Below are 21,095 nucleotides of genomic sequence, written 5' to 3' on the forward strand. Positions count from 1 at the left end.
TCAAGGTACATCACTGGAAGTGATGTCACATCATGATCTTACACCCCAGTGAGAGCACAGGAAGTGAAACAATCAATGCAGAGTCCCACTGTATGTACAAGGGTGATACTGCTCTTTACGAAGATACAGATGTTTATGCAGGTTAACCTGGTACTTGTTAGGTCTGGCCTTTCAGAGCGCTTTAGCTGTCTTGCCAGACTGTTTTTTTTAATGTAATATATAGTATGCTCAGATATTGGGGATTTTCGTCATTGGTCTTCACTCATTGGTCTATTACATTGTCATTCGCTCTTTGATTCCACCCACTGCATACATCATAGGGAAACTGGCCAACCCACTTCAGTTATTGTCTCGGTTGCACTTCGAGCGACTGCATTTCGTTTAACCACACGTGCACATACACTTAAAAAGTAGTGCAGTTCTGTGTCCTAGCTGATGGGCCAATCTTTCCTTTCGTTGTTTTTAAAATGTATGATTTTTTTTAAAACTTTGTAAAACTTTCAGGGTGCAGTAGAATTTACAGCGCTGGGCACCATAGCAAAACCACTAGAGCCCTTCACTAAAAGCAATTTCCCAAAATTCTCCCCATATTTAAAAATAAATAAATAACGGGACTTGTGACTGTGTGGGTATTTTTATGAAAGAGCACACACTGGCTTGATTCAATGTTTTGACGTACCGTTTACTTGCCCAGAAAATTACTCCAATACTGTATAAATTAAAAAACAGCCACTGCCCTCCCTTGGTGTCCTCTGATAATGCACAAATGGAGACACTTAACTAACAGGTCTTACTAGCCAAAACACGTTTTATGTTTCTGTTCTTTCTACTTTCTAGGTCGAGACTTCTAGACAGCGTATGTGCTGTCTGTTGTGCTGTGTATTGTGGCTTATCAACGGAACCCCCCATTGCTGATTTGCCTGCTTCTTATTTGTATCCTCGGTTGTCAATCTTGAGGTTGCCTCTCCATGGAGCACTGGCTCTTTACCATCTCTTTGACTGTCTGGTATCTCTGCTTCCACTGCTTGCCTTTCAAGCACTACTTCTTTATTTTGTGTTAAGCACTCCATGAGAGTGCATGTGTTTTTTAGCTATGTCTCTCGTGAATTTCTCTCCATCTGCACCCAAGTGCTTCTCGCCACCCACTCTCTGTTGCACTCAATCATTTTCTTCTCCCCATTGGGTCCTCATTACGGGTGGGCGCCCGATTCGGCTACGCCCACGGAGTAGGCGTAGTGTTGCCTTCTACGCATTTTGCGTAGACAGCGTAGCCGGCAACACTACGCCCACTCCGTGGGCGTAGCCGAGTCGGCCGCCACCCGCCTCCCTCCCGCCCTCCCCTAAATACATTATTTAAGCTATTACAGTGATTAAAACAATATTAAAGCACTTACCTTGTCCGGGGCTCGTCAGGGGCTCCCTCTTTGAATAGCGTCCTTTTCCTGGAAACAAATGCGCATGCGCGGCAGCCCGCGCATGCGCATTTATCGGGAGAAATGCGCATGCGCGGCCGCCCGCGCATGCGCATTGGTATCCAGGAAAGGACGCTATTCAAAAAGGGAGCCCCGGACGAGCCCCGGACAAGGTAAGTGCTTTAATATTGTTTTAATCACTGTAGTTCCTTAAATAATGTATGTAGGGGAGAGCGGGAGGGAGGTGCGTAGTGGGGCTACGCGGAGTGCGGGAGTGGGCGTAGCTTCTCGCCCTCTCCGCGTAGCTCCGCGGAGCCCCACTACGCCCCACTACGCCCAGGGTTAGTCCTCATGACCTCTGTGTTGCTTCCCTCAGCCATGCCTGCCTCCTCTCTACCCGTTGTTTCTTCCCCACTCCCTGTTGCTTACCCTCCAAAGTGTTGCTTTCCCCAACCCCCGTGTTACATCCGCATCACTCCCAAGTGTTGCTGACTCATAGGCAGTAAAACCAATGGACAGTGTGTTACCTCAATAGAAAAAGACATGATTTCTTTCATTCTCTCTAAAAGAAATACTCTTGTAATATTATCCACAGATAGTTCCCACAGCATCCTCTCATGGCATATGGGCTTCTCATGGGCTCAGGTATCATGGCAACCATGGGTTAATCTTGATACTTCTCAGTATTGCTTTCACGAGGCACAGTGCCTGTTGAGTCTACACACATACCACTCGAGTGCAACCTATGCACTGAAGAAATGAATGCCGATCAGGATGTGAGTCTAAAGTGTTATTTAGACAGCATTATTTTCAGTTGCACCCCATCCCTCATTGGTAAAAACAATTCATTTTGTGTTAAATCAATAGACCGAGACACAGTTTATTTAATACTCTCCTGCCAAAGAAATCCCTCTCTCTTTTTAACTCTCTGCCTACCTCAAGGATTCCAAATGGCTACTGATTCAGCTTCAGCAGTTATTTTTTCTTCTCAGACTCAAGAGAAACTTGATTAAGTGAACATATTATTAGCAGTGGCGGCTGGTGACATTTGAAAGTGGTGAGGCGTAACATTATTGTCGTACTGCACTGGTGCGAGCTTATGGAGCGAGCTTGAACAACCTACGGGGTGTTTGGGGTGTTCCCCCCAAGAAAATTTTGAAAAAAGAGTGGACAAGGTGCATTTTTAAGCAAATTTGAGAAAGCAGGAAGGTTAATAAAGCAATTAGTGCTGGGCCTAAACTGCCCTCACATGCTTATCTACAAGTTTCTTATCTCAGCACATCTTAGACACTGATAGGCTGGCCACCCAACCTTACTTGCAGATCTCACCTAAGCCTTGTTTGATGGTAAAGCCAAAGAGTGGATCTCCTATCTCACCAATCGATCTTTCTTGGGCTTCTGCTGCTCCTCCACTTGCCACCTCCCCTCCTACCTGTTAGTGAGCCCCATGGCTATGTCCTGGACCTGTCTTTTTTTTACCCTTTAAATGATCTTGATCCCAATGATGTTCTTCTTTCTTCCTCCTCTGCCTGCAACTTACGGACCCTAATTAATCCTATTTTGTGACAACAGTTCTTGAGAGCATTCACAGCTACCATGAGTTGATTACAGCTACTTAACAGAAGAAATAACCCCAAGCGCATTAACCGTCCACACTGCTAATGTTCTGATTAAAGCAAGAAATGGTAACAGTTACACAGGAGCGCACAGCGTGTATAAGTAAGTATCTCAAACAAAGTCCAGTTGGTGCTCTAAGTAGACAAGAGTCGGTTACCACGACTCTAGTATAAAGCCAGCAAGTGACTTAAGACAATCCCAAAGTATCCACCAAGCACTCAAAATTATTAAATGAAGTCCACAGTAATAAAGTCAGTTTCTTCATGTTCTGATTAACACACTGCTTGCTAATAGTAAACTAGATAACTGCAACAATCTAATACTGCGACCCAATATACTGTTTCTCAACACAACATTTTGAATTTTGCTACATACACACTGTTCAAATTGCACCGCTAATCACCAAGCACTGTACAATAAAAATAGGGAGGCTGACTCTAATACACAAAGTGCACCGGACATGTTTTCCATCCAACCTCTCCCATCCAGGGCTAACGGCGTCTCTTGGAATCCCCAGGCCCAAATAGATGCACCCTGCATCAACATACAAATATCCTCCCATAAGCAATATGGTGCAAGCAGTACGGGAATTTGGGTAGACTGGTGCCACGCTGCACGTGTGTTCCATGGTGAAGCGCAGCTGTGCTTACTGTTATAATTGTAACCTACATAATGCAAACACCAGTTCAACACGTGCAGCACGGCACGAGGTGAATGTAATTAACTGTACAATTCCATGAGCATTTTTTACAAAAAGTGATAAGCGGAAGTATGGGGAGTAATAGATGGCCGGCAAATGAAAAGGAAGTGCTTATTGATTTCCGATCAAATATCATTTCGAGAACGTAAATGGTCATATTTCTCTATAAGGGGGGTGGAAAGGGAAGCAGCTGGAAATATTGAAAAGGGTGCGTTCACCGTGCATTCACATTCAAAGTGATACAAAGAGCAAACACAAGTAAATATCTGTAGAAATCGGCATTTCTTATTAATCAGAGCAGATTCCTTATTGCACACAGGAAGGATGGAAACTTCCTTTCAAGAGTTTCAAACTTTAAATAAATAAAGTTATACTAATTCTGAGAAATCAAATATACAATTGAAAAAACACAAGCGACGAGAGGCCAGGAGGAACGTTCTGGGAAGTGACCAGTTCAAGTTTCTCTACAAGGGATTGTGTTTTGATGCCTCTCCTGCCACCGAAGACTGACTCTCCCCGCAGAAGGAAAGGTTAAATAAGGCAGTACTCGTTGTCCATACAATTGAGACGGTTGCACACTCTAATAACATTGGCACCACCTTCTGCCACTCTGCACAAAAGAAGCGCAATGGGACAGCTTTACATTTTCGTCGATGATTCTACTATTTCCACCCCTTGCCTGTCAAGAACTCAGGTTGCGTTTAAGGCGCTGTGAGAGCTCACACAGGTGACATAGGAGAGACATATAGGCATAGCACACATATTGGATAATTCCTCTCAATTTACTTTCCAGTGAAGCAATTGCTACAGGTAAATTGGCAGCAGTACTCTGCTTTGTATTGAAACCATGGTTGCCTGATCTCACGATCAAAGTTAACTGCACCACCAGCGTTCCAACAAGAAAAGCAAGTAGGTATGGTCTCTTAGCGATGTAAAGATTAATTGCAGCATCGTCGTTTTGATATAGTCCTGAAAAAATGTAATCACCGTGATCCCTGGGTTGTAAACACAAAATACTCTTCTCTGATTACTCTCATTGCAAGACTGGAGATTTGTCCAAATTGCAATCAAAAGCATGCTCTTCTTCATTTGTCTCTACAGAGTGGTGCTGCTTGTGTAATTTAAAATAGTCTTTAAGAGAAAAGAGTCAACTCTGATTTTAAGTCACAATTTTGAAAATGCCGCTACAAGAAAAGTGGGTATTTTCTTGTCCTAACCATTTGGTGCCTGCTGCAGGTGTCCTGGGTCACATTACCCTGCTGTTAGGGTTTGCGTATTCCCCTCCCAAACAGTGAGACAATTTGGCTTAGGTGTGAGCAGGATGGCCCATCCTGACTAGATCGGTTGGGGCAGAGCTGTTCCCTAGCCCACTCACACATCAATAGGTGCTGCCTCCAGCACACACAAAGAAACCTAACACCAGCCTTTTGTCACCCTAGACTACTGGGAGCTTTGGCAGGGGAAGACTTTTCCCCTACTTCCAAAGCTAGCATCAGATATAAATAATGCACTCTTAGACCACCTCTTCTGTACACTCTTGGACCCATGGAGCACATCAGAAGGACTGACCTGGACTCTGAAGAGGATGGCCCTGCTGCATGAGATCTGTCTTTGTACCTCAGAGGACTGTCATGCTGCTACCAGAGGACTGCCCTGCTGCTTGAGACCTGCCTTGCGACTCGAACCCAGAACTATAAGAGTGACTTCTTCAAGGGCTAGTTGGCTGACCTCTAGTGTGAGCTGCAGGGACATACCAAGCTCCAGACACCTTGAACCATAAACCTGGCCTCTGCTGGAGTGAGTACTGACCCTCACAAGTGGTGCGCCTCCAGTCCTGGACCAATGGGGGTGGTGCAGAAGGTGCTGCTCCTGAGTAACCCCAAAAGTAGGGACTTGGAAAATATTTCACCCAAAACTGTCCTGAAAATTTGGCAGGAGACTGGGTTGCTAGCTGAGCCACCAAAGTGCATCGCCGGGCGACCTGACTCCATGGTAGCTCGCACTACGTTTTTCTCCACAGCAGCAACTCCTGCTCAGCTCAGCAAAGGTATCCGCCTCAAGGAACCTTCGTTGGCTGCAGCTTCTTCCCACTGGATATTTTCGACTTCCAATACAAGTGACAAAATCCGAAGGTAGAAAAGTTCACCACAACTCTGTCCAGAGGCTCCCCAAGGATGACGCCTTCTCCTCGGACATCACTGGCTGCCTCGTCCTGCTGAACTTTACCTTCTCCATAACCTTTCTTTGAAATGTCTTCTAAGTCCGAAGGTAAGCAGAGAGTGGGCCCAGCTCACCCTGTGTAGCCCAACCGTGCTCCATGACGGTCTGCCTTTACTGTTGACTTTTCCCCATTCTTGCACAAATATATACCCATGGTTGGCACTTTGATCTTTTAGAAACAATTTTTCACTTAAAGCTTAAAAAATAACTCCAGTTCTACTGATTGGACTTAATTTCTTTTGGTTTCAGTTTGCTTATTAAATTTCACCCCCAGTTTAAATTAGTGAAGGGATTTTTCTTTTGTTGTGTTCTAACTTTATTACTTTATTTAATACTTAGCACAGTGCCTCTAAGTTAAGCCTGACTGATTTTGTTCCAAGCTACCAGAAAGTTAAGCACAACTTAATTTAGTGACTTGGGGCCAGATGTAGGTAGCCAAATACCAGTCGGTAATGGTTGAAAATACCGAATTTCGTCCGTTACCGACCGGTATTTGGCTTCTGAGATGTAGGAGGCTAAAATAGACCGATTCGGTAAATAAGAGTCAGTAATTTACCGATTCGGAATTTACCGAATTCTTATTTACCAAATTCTTATTTACCGAATCAGTAAATAAGAAATGGTAAAAAATGAGTTTTGAGATGTAGGAAACCTCAAAAATACAGAATTTCATGAAATTCGGTATTTAAGAGTCGGTATTTACCATGGAGTGAAAGTAGGTGGTAACCAGGTGCAGGCTATAAAAAAGGCCCCAAAATGCAACAGTGTGACCAGAATGGCAGCATTCTACATCATTGAAAGGCGGCTACGGCTACAGGCAGCAGGATAGAAGGTCTGGAGAAGGGAGGAGCAAGTCTAGAGGCAGAGGATTACACTCTTCCAACTCACTGAGGCAGAGATATTGCAAAGGTACAGGCTACACCCCCAAACCATCCTGGACTTGATCAGGGACCTGCACCCACTGCTGGAGCACCCAACACCAAAGGCGCACACCATCCCACCCCATGTGCAGGTGCTGTGTAGCCTACACCTGCTTGCATCTGGGAGTTACCAGAGTGTTATTGCTGCGGTAGGTGGGGTGTCCCAGAGCTGCCTGTCCCGTTTCTTCAGGAAGTTCGTGGAGGCCATGATGCAGAGAATGCATCATTACATCAGCTTCCCTGACACACATACAGAAGTGCTGTAGACCAAAACTGAGTTCTATCAACTGGCACATTTACCTCATGTCATAGGCTGTATAGATGGCACCGACATCCCAATCTGCCCACCTGCAGCCACAGAATACATATACAGGAACCGAAAGTCAACCCACTCAATCAATGTGCAGGTGATATGCAACGCTGGCAACATCATAACAGACATTGTGGCCAAATTCCCTAGGAGCGCCCACGACTCCTACATATTCCAGAACAGTGGGATCTACACACGCCTTGCTGCTGGAGAATTTGGGGAAGGATACCTGCTAGGTAAATAACTGTGACACACCCTGATAGTTACTGCAGATGAATGTATATTGAGTATGTAACCAATGGCACTCTCATTTCCACCTAGGCGATAGTGATTATGCTCTGCGGTCCTTTGTTCTCACCCCCTACATGAATCCATCTACCAGGAGTGAGAGGCGTTACAATGTGGCACACAGAGCAACACGCAACGTAGTTGAACACACATTTGGACTTCTAAAAAGCAGGTTCCGCTGCCTCCACAAGAGCGGATGTGCACGGCAGTACACTCCTATCATCTGCTGTAAAACCATTGCGACCTGTGCCATGCTGCACAACCTTGCCACCAAGAAAGGCACAGAAGTGGAAATAACACATCATGAGGACATTGATGATGGAACTGAACAGCCAGAGCCCTATGCAGCAGGAGCAGCGCCAGCAACAGATGGGAGACTGAGACGGGCAGAGATCACAAGCAGCTATTTCTAAGTAAGTAAGGAGACACAGTCAGGCTTTGTATTTGAATGACATAGTTTAATGGGCACTACGGCAAATTACTAATGGCACACCATGGTACTCCAATGTCTGACTACCTCACTGGGCGGTCATAGGTTACTTCACCGTGACATGTCCTGTGAAGTCTGGGCAGCATTATTGTTTGCACCCACGGACAACAGTGCGGGATGCCCGAGGCTGGGTGTCAACAGTGGCTGTTGATCCAGTGTCAGCAGATTGGCGCCGGCTGCTTCTTCTTATGTCTGGTATGGGTGTACTACTGCTGCTCCTGCTGGTGGTGTCTTCAGTATCCCCCACACCTAGGTCCCCAGCGTTGGCTGACTGGTTGGTCAGTAGCAGTTCCATGGGAGATGTCACTCTTCCCATCCCCCTAGACACATCTGTGCAGCAGTGCACAAGGCCCTCTTGCATGGCCACAGGGCGCCGACATAGCAAGGAGGTGGCTGTTGCAAGAGGGTTCATTGCCTTGGTATTTTGCTGCATACACTGCCTCTCCCTGGGCCTCTGTGTGCGGTCTGACTTTAGATTTTCACAGAGAGCCATCATGGACTGCGACATGTCCCTTATTCCCTCTGCCATATCTTTCATACTCTCTGACATGGAGCTAATGCCCCGGTCTATGTTGCCCATCTTGGTGTTTAAGTGTTGTACCTGTCTCTGAACTGATAATATTTATTTTGCCTGCAGGCGCTGCACTTTGACCATTGTGGCCTCCAGCCCACAGAAGACACCCTCTCCATCCTGAGTGGTGCTTCTGTTCCGTACCCTATGGCGTCTGGCACCGGTACGCACACCTTCAGATGCAGACTGCTGCCCAGCGTTGTCTGCCTCCAGTGGAGCCGTTTGGGTGTCACCCTCCCTAATATTTTCATCGGACGTCTCCAAGATTCTGAGAGGGGGCACATCATGCCTCCTTGGCCTTACCAGTTCTGAGGAATCTGTAGTTGGTGTGGGAGAGAGTGCTGCTGGGTCCTGCTGTGGTGAGTCGTACAGTAGAGTAGAACAAGGCTGTGCTGTGGTGGGTCACTCTGGTGTTGATTCTGCCTGTGCTGTGGGTGCGGGTGGCAGCTCAGTGCTTTGCCCTGGACTTGTGCCTGCGTCCTCACTCCTTTCCATTTGGGGTGCCCTCTTCTCCCTTTCCAGCGCTATCCTGCGCGATGACTCTCCTGTGGACAGATATGGACATTGGCTCAGTGGTGCTGTACACCTGTGTGTCATTATTAAATCCCAATCGTGTCACACAATTGCTAACTCCTCAACTGCTTATGGATGTAGTGTGTGGCATGCCTTGCTGTTTTCTGTGATGAATGTAGTGATGTATGTTTAAATGACTACGTCACCCATGATGCATAGCAGGTAAATCCTAAAACCTGCACTGGAGTGTGAAACACACAACCACATTGGGTAAGGTGGACAGGGAAGGGGGGAGGATTGATGTCCATGCAGCTTACCTTGTTTTTATGCAGCTCTGGCTGAGCTGTCGGCATCTCCTATCCCATGGACACTCTCTGGCTCCAGTGTGGACTCCACTAGCTGCTCCAGGTCTGTTAGTGCAGGTGCCCTGCTCCTTCCTCCCCCTGTGGTACTGGCTTCTTTTTTCTGAGCTGCAAGCTTCTTTTTGGTTATGATCCTAAGATCATAACATTGTTTTTTAAGGTCATCAATTTCCCGTGATGTGACCCCGATGGCATTCACCTTTGACTGGATCCCCAGCCAGGTGTTTCTTTTCACAGACTCTGCAACATGCAGACACTGCTTACCAAATATCTGGGTGTTGTGTCTCACAACCTCATCCACCAGTACCTGCAGTTCAGCTGTGCGTCATGGGATTCCATTGTCCTCTTCAGGTAAGCTCAGGGCAGCCAGTTGCTCAGTGTGTCACAGCTCTCCAGAATGTTCAGTTCCTCTGCATCTGCATGGGTGTGGCCACTTCCTGGTTGTGGGGTGGGGTACATGCATTTGATTGGTTGGTTCCTCTGTTGCTTTGTTGTGGGGTGTGGTGGATGAACCTGTTTGGTTGACAAGGTCAATTGGTTGTATTTTGAATTTCCGATTCGGTATTTACCGAATCGGTAAATACCGAATCGGTAAATACCGAATCGGTAATTCCCATTCATTCCTATGGGCCTGGAGGCCCATAGGGATGGATGGGTATTACAGAATCGGATTTTACCGATTCGGTATTCACCGATTCGGTAAATACCGAATTGGAAATTCCAAAATTTACTGATTCGGTATATTTTACCGATTTATTACCTACATCCCATTTTACGATTCTAAAATACCGAATCGGTAAAATTCGGTATTTTAGAATCGGTAAAATGGGATTACCTACATCTGGCCCTTTGTGGTTTATCCTGACAAGGATTGTCATTGTTACTTGAGAAAGGTTTGCACCCCTTTCAACCAATAACCTAATTCTCACATTTAGATAGAGGCAAAGAGAGATGGCTAGATAGAGAGGCAGTAGAAAGATAGAAAGACAGGTTGATTTACAGGCAGGTAGATAGACAAGTAGACAGACAGGAAGAAAGACATTCCAACTCATTAAGGGCGTATGTAAATAGAGGACAGTCTGTGCAGATGTAATACATGACGCCCCAAGTTACAATATGCTAATTCCAAGGCTGTAGCGCAGGCCACATATCTTGAATCAAGTTAGCTATTGGGAAAAGAATACTGAAGGACAGATACCAGCCTCGAAGGAAGTAAAGTCGTATGAGACAATAAATGCTGAAAAACAGCTGTCAGAGGAATCCTTTGAAGGGGAGCCTTTTGTGTAATAATGCGCTCTGTTTATTGGAACAGCATGCATAATTTAAGCAATTATCTACATTCTGTAAGAATTCACATTCAAAGCTGTGGATTCGGAAAGAAACCACAGCGAGGTGTTTCTCAGGCATAGGCTTATAATTGATAGAACTGTGGTCACAAAGGGGCTTGGAGAACAATTACCGAGAAAAGAAACTCACGTTTCTCCTAAAGGACCATAAACAGATATGTTAGCTGCAAACAACGTGATGAAAGTCTTTAACATAAAAAAAATGAATCACTATTAGTGCACATACCTTGGAAGACACTTTTATTCAGAAATCCAGGAAGTAGAAACATGTGGCAGAAAGCACTATACAAAACATATCAGCGTTGTAACGTCATACATCCGCCCGCAGTGGTAGGAATAGTCATCAAATACAATTAATTCTGATATGTTTTTGCAAAAATCTAATTTTTGGGTAGCTGCTGGGCCCTTATCAATGTACAAATAAAACACTGTTTGAAGGCAAAAATGTTTTTTTGGTCTCTAAAAAGCACACAATACCACAGTACTTCCTGGCACTGAAGGAAACTACATTGTGTCTGGATGTGCACCTTTGAGAAACGGCAACATGCCATAACTCATAGTGAAGTCAGCCAATGTCTGAAGAGCGCTGAATAATTGCCCCTTGAGGCATACTGGAGTGAGTGGAAGAAAAATAATGTGAATGACAACCACAGACCACTGGATGAAGTCTGACTGAAGACCCCTATATGTAATTATAGTTATAGTTATACATTAATTTTAGTAAAAACAAAAGGTGTTACCTAACACAGACCTAAAAAGAAGTTAATCAGTCGGGCATTGGCTGCTAAACTCTTGCCTTTGAGAAAAATAGGCATAAAGGAAAAAGGGCAAGAAAGAAAGAAAAAAGGCAAAAAAGAACAAAAAAGCAAGAAAGTAGGCAGGAAAGGAATGATGAAGGCAGGACTGAAAGAAAGTGAGCAGAAGAGAAGGAAAGAAAGAAAACAGGAATGAAAGAAAGAAACAGGGAATGAAGGAAAGACAGAAAGAAAGTAGGCAGGAAAGAATGAAAGTAAGAAGGATGGAAATAATGAGAGAAAGAAAGAAGGTAAGAAAAAAGGCAAGAAAGGAAGAAAAACGGCAAGAAAGAAAGAAGGCAGGAAGGAAAGAAACATGTATGTGCAAAAAACAAGGAACACAGAAAAATGGAAAGAGGGAAAACAAGACAGAAGGAAAGAATGTAGGCAAGGAAGAAGGAAAGGAAAAAGGCAAGAAAGAAGGGAAAAAAAGATAAAGGAAAAAACAAAAAGGAAATAAAACAGAAAAGAAAGAAGCAGAAAAAGAAAGAAAGAAGGTATAACTTAATACAGACCAGTTTCAAATGGACACATTCTGTTATGCTGGGAAATACAATCAGTCAGATAAACAAAGGGCTCCAAAAGGCGTTTACAACAGCACTGTCAGGAGACAGAAAATGATGAAATTGGAATGTGCCTTGTGTTCTCATCAAACGTGTCCTATTATCAGATCAGGCTCTAAACACAAAGGCCGCCATTAATACAATGGGGTAACCCAAAGGGTCATGGACCTGGGTATAATACAGTATTAGAAAACAATGGTCCATAGACTATAAATTGTCAGTACCACAATTTGTCGGTGCTTATTATTCAAGAGTGTACAAAAATCTACTCCAAGTCAATAAATGCATCAATATAAAAAAGCAACAGCAGAAAATAAATTTGCAGAAAAATAAATTTCAGGACAATTTATTCATTTATCGCCACTCATTAAGAGTTAAATGGCTTACAATACATCTGGGTCACGCAGGTTGCCCCGAAGGGAGCGTGCACCATAGAGAAGAGTGAATTAAATAGTGTTGAAAAAGGAAAGGAAGAATTACGAAAAATAGTGACATACAAATTCAAAAAACTTTATACACTCCAATCACGAATCATCAATCATCCATGTTGTACAACCTGGCCTAGAATGAATTATACCATATTGTTGTTACATTTGAGGTACAGATATGTGTCATAATTCAGATGCACATAAGAATGAAACGAAAAAATATAGGTCCAGGTACAAAAGAGGCGTCGACGTTTCGACTCGACTTGAGGCCTGACGGTTAATTATGCCTGGGCCATGCGAGTCTTCATCAGGACTATAAAAACAGACAGGCAACCTTAAATTTATGGATGACCCTATAAAAAAGAAAAATTGTATCTATATCAGCTGTTGCATCTGGGAATCATTTAAAGGCTTTGATTAGAAAGCCAAGAAATTAGAATGCTTACCCTCACATCGGAGGTAGTTCTAGTGCTTGTATTTTCTTTTTAATCAATGAAATTTCCTCCTACAAAACAATAAAGTTTTTGTTGAAGACCTGATACTAATTGCAAGACTACAGGAGAACTAATTGATAAAAAATTATTTTTAATGACTTGCCTTCTGCAGAGTAATAGCTCCCACAGGGTAGGGTGATTTTGAATTTGTCTTTACTTGGTGATGTTATTCCTAAAAGTAATCAATAGAGTCCTTGTAGATACTATCAAGGTAAATCCAGCATACAATCAGGATGAGGACAATTACGTTACCTGTTTACTTGATAGCATGGGTTTAATGGGCTTCTTTCATTGGAAGGTGGCGGCGTGTGATTACTGAAACCTGGAGACGTGGCTTGGGAACCGCTCTAAGTTGGGCCGCTGTGGAGAAGGTTAAGAGTCGAGTATTACAAATAATAATAACCTTAGACTTATCTAAATCGAAAAGGCGCTATCTCAAATAGCTTACCTAAATGATAATAACCTTAAGCTCTTCTTGATCAAAAAACGCTATCTCGATTGGCTTACCTGACTAGAACAGTCAATAGTACGTGTGATACATTTCTTAGCGTCCTTGCCGGTACATGCCTGGCAATGCTACGGCACTCATCTTAAGAATAGACAACAAGAGAGGACTTACGTATACGCCCCTTGATGTTCGAAAAAACGGACGTATATGACTAATATACCAACACGGGGCAATTTTAATTCTGACTGCCTCCTGAATAATTTTAAATAAATCAGTCGTCAGGGAAGAGCCGATCTAGCGCCTTAATGGGGTGAATAAACTTCTAATACGGTCGCCATCTTGGATAAGGCAAAGGGGGCGCGAGTATGACCCTCGCTGCTCCAAGACGGATCCAAAGTGAGAGTTTTTGGACTATTAGCCAGGTCACGAAGAACTCTAATGTCCGACAACCATTACAGATTCCCAAATATGAATATTTTCAAACGATATGAAGGAAGCATTACTCGCTCCCATGGTCGCCATCTTAAATTGGGAAAAAACTTACATGAAATTGTCAATCACAATACGAATCACTCTAAAAAATACAACCTTTTAGGGAACCAACATACATTTCAACTATGGGTGTAGCTGGTATGAATTATATAGGTGAAGAAATGTTAAGGATACCCCAAAGGGTGGTATTGATGATGTAGCATGCAAACCTCCCCTAATGGGAGTAAGTTCCATACTTCATATATTACATTGAATTCAAAACATGACATTAAAAATAAATACATCACACAATTTTAACATACAATATAAAGGAAAACTCAGTATCATGTCTGTACTTTGCTGGAGTACATATCGGGCAGTGTCTTGGAACAATGAACCAATAGATCAAATGGTCTTTACACCAACAGGAGGGCCACCTGTCTATTGATCTCCTCCATCTCATTCAATCCTTTATGAACAGTGTCCAAAGAATGTATCCACTTACACTCTCTTTTATTCAAAATACTGCTCAGGTCTCCTCCTCTAGGGTTAACTCTTACTTTTTCAATGACCCACCATCTTAGACTGTTAGGATCATGTTCAAAGGTAATGAAGTGATCAACTAGCGGGGCCCCTGGTGTTTTGCAGCGTATTCTGCTGACATGTTGTAGAATGCGGCTTTTGATTTTTTGAATGGTTTGACCCACATATAGAAAGCCGCACGGGCATCAGATGGTATAGTTCACCCCTGTGGTCTTGTTGTCTATTCTTAAGATGAGTGCCGTAGCATTGCCAGGCATGTACCGGCAAGGACGCTAAGAAATGTATCACACGTACTATTGACTGTTCTAGTCAGGTAAGCCAATCGAGATAGCGTTTTTTGATCAAGAAGAGCTTAAGGTTATTATCATTTAGGTAAGCTATTTGAGATAGCGCCTTTTCGATTTAGATAAGTCTAAGGTTATTATTATTTGTAATACTCGACCCCTAACCTTCTCCACAGCAGCCCAACTTAGAGGGGTTCCCAAGCCACGTCTCCGTGTTTCAGTAATCACACGCCGCCACCTTCCAATGAAATAAGCCCATTAAACCCACGCTACCAAGTAAACAGGTAACGTAATTGTCCTCATCCTGATTGTATGCTGGATTTACCTTGATAATATCTACAAGGTCTCTATTGATTACTTTTAGGAATAACATCACCAAGTAAAGAGGAATTCAAAATCACCCTACCCTGTGGGAGCTATTACTCTGCAGAAGGCAAGTCATTTAAAATAATTTTTTAACAATTAGGTCTCCTGTAGTCTTGCAATTAGTATCAGGTCTTCAACAAAAACGTTATTGTTTTGTAGGAGGAAATTTCATTGATTAAAAAGAAAATACAAGCACTAGAACTACCTCCGATTTGACGGTAAGCATTCTAATTTCTTGGCTTTCTAATCAAAGCCTTTAAATGATTCCCAGATGCAACAGCTGATATAGATACAATTTTTCTTTTTTATAGGGTCATCCATAAATTTAAGGTTGCCTGTCTGTTTTTATAGTCCTGATGAAGACTCGCATGGCCCAGGCATAATTAACCGTCAGGCCTCAAGTCGAGTCGAAACGTTGACGCCTCTTTTGTACCTGGACCTACATTTTTTCGTTTCATTCTTATGTGCATCTGAATTATGACACATATCTGTACCTAAAATGTAACAACAATATGGTATAATTCATTCTAGGCCAGGTGGTACAACATGGATGATTGATGATTCGTGATTGGAGTGTATAAAGTTTTTTGAATTTGTATGTCACTATTTTTCGTAATTCTTCCTTTCCTTTTTCAACACTATTTAATTCACTCTTCTCTATGGTGCACGCTCCCTTCGGGGCAACCTGTGTGACCCAGATGTATTGTAAGCCATTTAACTCTTAATGAGTGGCGATAAATGAATAAATTGTCTTGAAATTTATTTTTCTGCAAATTTATTTTCTGCTGTTGCTTTTTTATATTGAGGCATTTATTGACTTGGAGTAGATTTTTGTACACTCTTGAATAATAAGCACCGAGAAATTGTGGTACTGACAATTTATAGTCTATGGACCATTGTTTTCTAATACTAGACACAAAGGCAACACTAAAGTAATTATAAAGTAAAAACAAAAACACTGGCACTGAAGGGAACTTGGTTGTGTGCAGATTTACCCTGTGTGAAGGAGAAAAATGCCGTCACCCAAAGTGATGTTAAGTAGTTGCTTAAGTAGGCTGACCCACTGCCCCATGCTGTATGCTATAGCGGGTGGCAGCAACATTTGAAGGATGAAGAAGTATTATAGAAGTAATTCTAGTGAAATCAAAAGGTCTTGGCTAACACCATACCTAAATATACACATCCAAAAAGAACCAATAGCTACTTCCATACACTGATCCCCAAAGGACTGTTTATACAGGGCATGCTTGATGCCACACTGTTATGGAGCTGCACTCCTGACACAGGGATACTTTCACGAATTTTACTGCCATGCTGAAAAGTGGCCAGTGTTTGTTTGTGATAATGCACAGAAATGTATTTATCCAAGCTTAAGCTGCTGTTGAAGTTGCCAATTAAATTTCATTTTCAGTCTTGCTCCCATTTAAGTTGTTCAGAATTCTAGATGGGTAATACTAAACAGGGATGTTTTCACTTAAGGTTTGTGAGTGACTTAAAAGAGAGCATAGGTCACATTGTGTTTATAATGTCACTTAGAACCACGGGGTGAAACCATCCTGATATTCACTTTTCACCCATATGCATTTAATATGGTATTTGTATTTCCACTAAATCCTCTCCCTTTGCTTTCAGTAGCTATGTTTGGTAAGAGCAGTAATGGCAGAGCCAAAACATGGCCTATGCTCTTCTCCCAAATATTTAACAAATATTTTCGCTACTGCCAAACACCCCCATCACCTGATAGATTTATCCTCCTTTCCCATCCAAACTGAAAAATTACATAGGGGGTCATTACGATGTCGGGCAGAAACACTACCGCCCAACACCGACCCGGTCATGGGACCGATTGACACCCGGTTGGCGATCCCGACTGCCCCATTAGGATGCGACCAAACACTGTTTGGTCGCATTCCAATATTTCGCTATGGTAGCATGCAATACGGCCGTAAATCGACCAAAATGCATGCTCCCATATTGAAATGGGAGGTGAGGTTCCTCCCAGCACACCGTGGTAGGCACCACAAGGTGCCTGCCACATAGTGCAGGGATCAACGGGGGTGGCCCCTCGACCTCCAACTGGAGGCCGTGCACCCAAGGGGGCCCTGCTGGGGTCCCCCAAACACGCTTTCCGACATGGTTTCCATGTCGGACAGGCCAGCATGGAAACCATGTTGGAAACCCTCATCGTAATCTCAAGGGAACAAAGGCCTGCCCTTGAGATTGCTACCTGGCTTCCGACTGGCAGATGGGCTCTCCGAACCCATTGGAAGCTAGCCGGAATGACCAGTCTGTGTGTCCTTTCCGACTGCCTCCATTGTAATGAGGCAGTCGGAAAGGATACCTAGCGGCCCATTCCGATGCGGCCGTAAAGGCACTGACCATAGGTCGGTGCCTTTACTGCTGCATCGTAATTGGCCTCCAAGTGTCCCGCCACCACCTTCTACATTACTCAACCCATGTATTAAAAAAAATTCTGGTATCCGGCTATCCACTTTCACCACCCTCTTTGCCTTGCATCTCCCTTCCTGGCCAAAGCTGTGCTCTCCACTCATACATAAGCAGAGATCTTGCGATGTCCTGACAGCAGTCACACTAGCACGTTTAGCTTGTCAGGGTACTGTGCAGAGATCCTCGCTTGCAGGGAATTTTGTAGACAGTGCAGGCAGCATGCTGCTTGCATTCTCATACCTCCATTTGGGTACCAGAGAAAGGTGAGCTGTTAATACCACCAGCTACCAATGCTTAATTTGTGAAATATTAAGGGCCAAGCCCTTGTCAGGAGACCTCTGCAGCTTGCAGTACCCACTGCCCCTGCCAACACTGCCAATGACAGCACCAACACGACCACTATCCATCACACTTCTACAAGTGTGACAGTTCAGACTATTCCAGGCCCCCAAAGCTATACGAATGACTTGGGAGGCAGGTGTTAGTCATTTTTAAGGTATATTGAATGAACAAATAGTTGTTCTTCTGCTGGTCTCTAAAATAGACAAACGGTACCACCATGTGACAGTGTTGAAAATTAAGTGCTAGGGCTGATCATCGGAAACCACCAGCTCAAATTAAGCACTGCAGCTACCATTCTACTACACTGCTCTGGTCTCTAGACAGCTTTATGAGGTAGGAGATCATAGGGAACGGAAGCGCTTTCCTTTATGACATGTCAACAGTGGAAAACAAATGTCACACTATTGCTATATCGAATATCCAGATTTCAAACAGAGTTATTCACTCTATTGACTCTCTATGAAAGGCGAACCTATGAATAGAATTTTCAGTTATTTATAGAAGTGAAAATGGTCAGAAGTTGAGGAAAGAAGAAAAAGCAAGGGTTTCAAGAAGTAGGGGTCAGGATTGAAAATGACAGCCATCACATTCTCCTCTCAGAAATGTTTAATGTGGCTGATAGTAGCACGCTAGAAACGTGATTGCCAAACAAGATTTTGCAAATTGCTTTCAGCACTACGGATACTACTGTTACTAGATTATTTTCTTCATCCAAGTATCTGCAATTTGCTTATTTGGCAAGCTATTTCTTGTTTGAGAGCTTTGTGAAATGCTTTGAAGTTTTTTTATGCATATTAACATAAAAGCGTGTACAGTCTGAAGCAATGTGGAATTTTATTGATTAAATTGATAAAATACTAGACATTAAATATACATGATTTACTCACTTTGCCAGAATTTGTGATCGCTGAGTGTTAGGTTCCTGGAATTTTAACATGTCACTCTCTTCCTAAAATATCAAATCCAGAGAAAACGTTAATGATGTATGGTGTCCACACAACAACAGTATACAGTCAAGAAATCCACATTTAGAAAATGCTAGTCAAATGAAAATACAAAGTTAGCTGTGATTATCTATCTATCTATCTATCTATCTTTCTATCTATCTATCTATCTTTGCAGTCCTCTCTATTTGCAAGAAGGGTTTAAATAAATATTACAAACATGCATTAGCAAAGGCAAGAGGGTGGCGAACAAGGTCTGGTGTTAGGTAAGACCTTTTGATTTTTACCACGGCCGGACTGGCTACCAGGTGTTTTGGTGTGCTGCCAAGCTGGGGGCTGATTCCACTGCAGTGGGGGCTGATTTCATTGATGGGGATCTGCGTGTGCTTTTAAATAAACAAAGAAAACCAAATGATTTTAAGCACACACAGGTCCCCATCAACTAAATCAGCCCCCAGCTTGGCAGCACACCAAACGCCCGGTAGCCAGTCATGCCCTGATTTTTACTAACATTATATGTAAAATATAGTCACTTATAGTTATTTCAGACACATTGTATCCATTAGTCTGCTTTTGTGTCATTATCATATTTCATCCAGTCAATACAGCATGCAACATGTGGCAGTGGGTCAGTACACTTCAGCCTAGGGCTGACTTCACTTTGAGTTACAGCATGCTTCACTTTCTCAAAGATCACATCCACACACAGAGTAGCCGCCCTTTTCTGTCTGGGGCTACTATGGTAGTGTGTGTGTGTGTGGTTTTTAAACCCCAAAATATTTTTGCCTTAAGCCAATGTTTTTTAGATTGCTGAGAGATTGGCTGCTTCCCCATATTCCAGTAGCTTCTCCCAAATCGAAGATAGCACGATTACGATTTTTGAAACTCAAAACTTTCTCATAGAACAGCTACATCCTTTCACAGAGAAATAGCCTTTTGGGGCTAGGCAGTGTAGGTACATGCCAACATTGAATCTTTGCATGTACCACGTTTAAATAATACTAGGGACCCATGCCTTGTGAGCCACAAGGCTTAATTGAGAGTAACTTGTTTATTACTTAAAAATAGGGTTCTTTCCTGTCAAACATTTTTATTTGACAGGTTTGCCTGTAGGTTTAAAAGCTGCTGGAGTCAGGCTGCACAGGGAAGCCTGAAGTCATATTTTGTTTGTCAGTCTAGTGATGGTACAACATGTGCTGCAGTCCACAGCAAACATAACCGTTCTATGCCATTGGTGTATTTCTTGCACCATACACTAACTCTCTTTCTGGGAAGCTACATATTTCATTTGAGAGTTATCCAATTTGATCAAGGTTTATGGTTCACAGCCCATATACAATGGACTGGGTACCCGTGCCCCAGTGAGTTCCAAACCAGCATCATCAGTCCTCAAAGCATTGGAAGAGCATATAAGAGGCACTTTCTTACAGGTATTGACACTGGGTTACCTGTATATACTTCTTTACTATTCTTAAAAGTCTCTTAACTTAAGTCGTAATTTATACATGAATTATATAAATCATAACTCTGCCTTTATTTTTTACTTACATTTTTTTAAACTTATTCCAAATGTTGTATTTGGTATGGCTTCTGCTGGTAACAATAAAGCTTTTTACTCTTGCATTTATATAAGCTTTATTAAGATCACCCTATTGGCAGCTCTCAGAAACAGGCAGAGTTGAAAAAAGAAAAACACAATTTTTGCAATGTTTCAGCTGGTGGTCAAGATGTCATATACCGACTGTGCTACATACTTGCAGCTTCAGGATGAAAGAGGTGTGACACCGGTGCATAAATCCAAACAGCTGTACATTTATGAAAACAAAACTAGCAACATTCTGAATTCCAGCAAGGGGTCATTTGTGTAGATCACTCAAAGTTTTCCCAAAGAAACTAATTGATGAATTTTATAAAATAGTGAGAGTAAGTAGGAAAGATTAGTTGGGATGTGAGGAAGTGTAAAATTTGGGGCATGGGATTGGACGAATCGAAGGAAACCTACAAACTCCCAAAATTTCAGAAAAGTATATATCCAGGAGAGAGCAGATTTGGATGACATTCAAGGATCCCATTACCTTTTCTTACTCAGAATGCCATGTAAATGTCATGCGCTGGGGAAATTACCATAATTTCCTAACATTTCTGTGAGCCCAGAATCATTGGGAATGATAAAGGTCCTATAACTTGCTAAGATTGTAAGATATTTTGGGTATCAGGTATT

General features: G+C 42.9%; 1 protein-coding gene across 1 annotated transcript in view; it reads right to left on the bottom strand.

The window, feature by feature from the left end:
• The window catches only part of LOC144761925 (spermatogenesis-associated protein 7-like), a 970,202-nt gene that overhangs the window by 347,523 nt on the left and 601,584 nt on the right, over positions 1 to 21,095 (bottom strand). Inside the window, exon 8 of the mRNA XM_078647121.1 lies at positions 18,818 to 18,879. Within this exon, the coding sequence (XP_078503247.1) occupies positions 18,818 to 18,879 (62 nt within the window). The remainder of the gene's footprint in view (positions 1 to 18,817; positions 18,880 to 21,095) is intronic.

This window comes from Lissotriton helveticus, chromosome 6 (assembly GCF_964261635.1).
Source record: "Lissotriton helveticus chromosome 6, aLisHel1.1, whole genome shotgun sequence".
Lineage (NCBI taxonomy): Eukaryota > Metazoa > Chordata > Amphibia > Caudata > Salamandridae > Lissotriton > Lissotriton helveticus.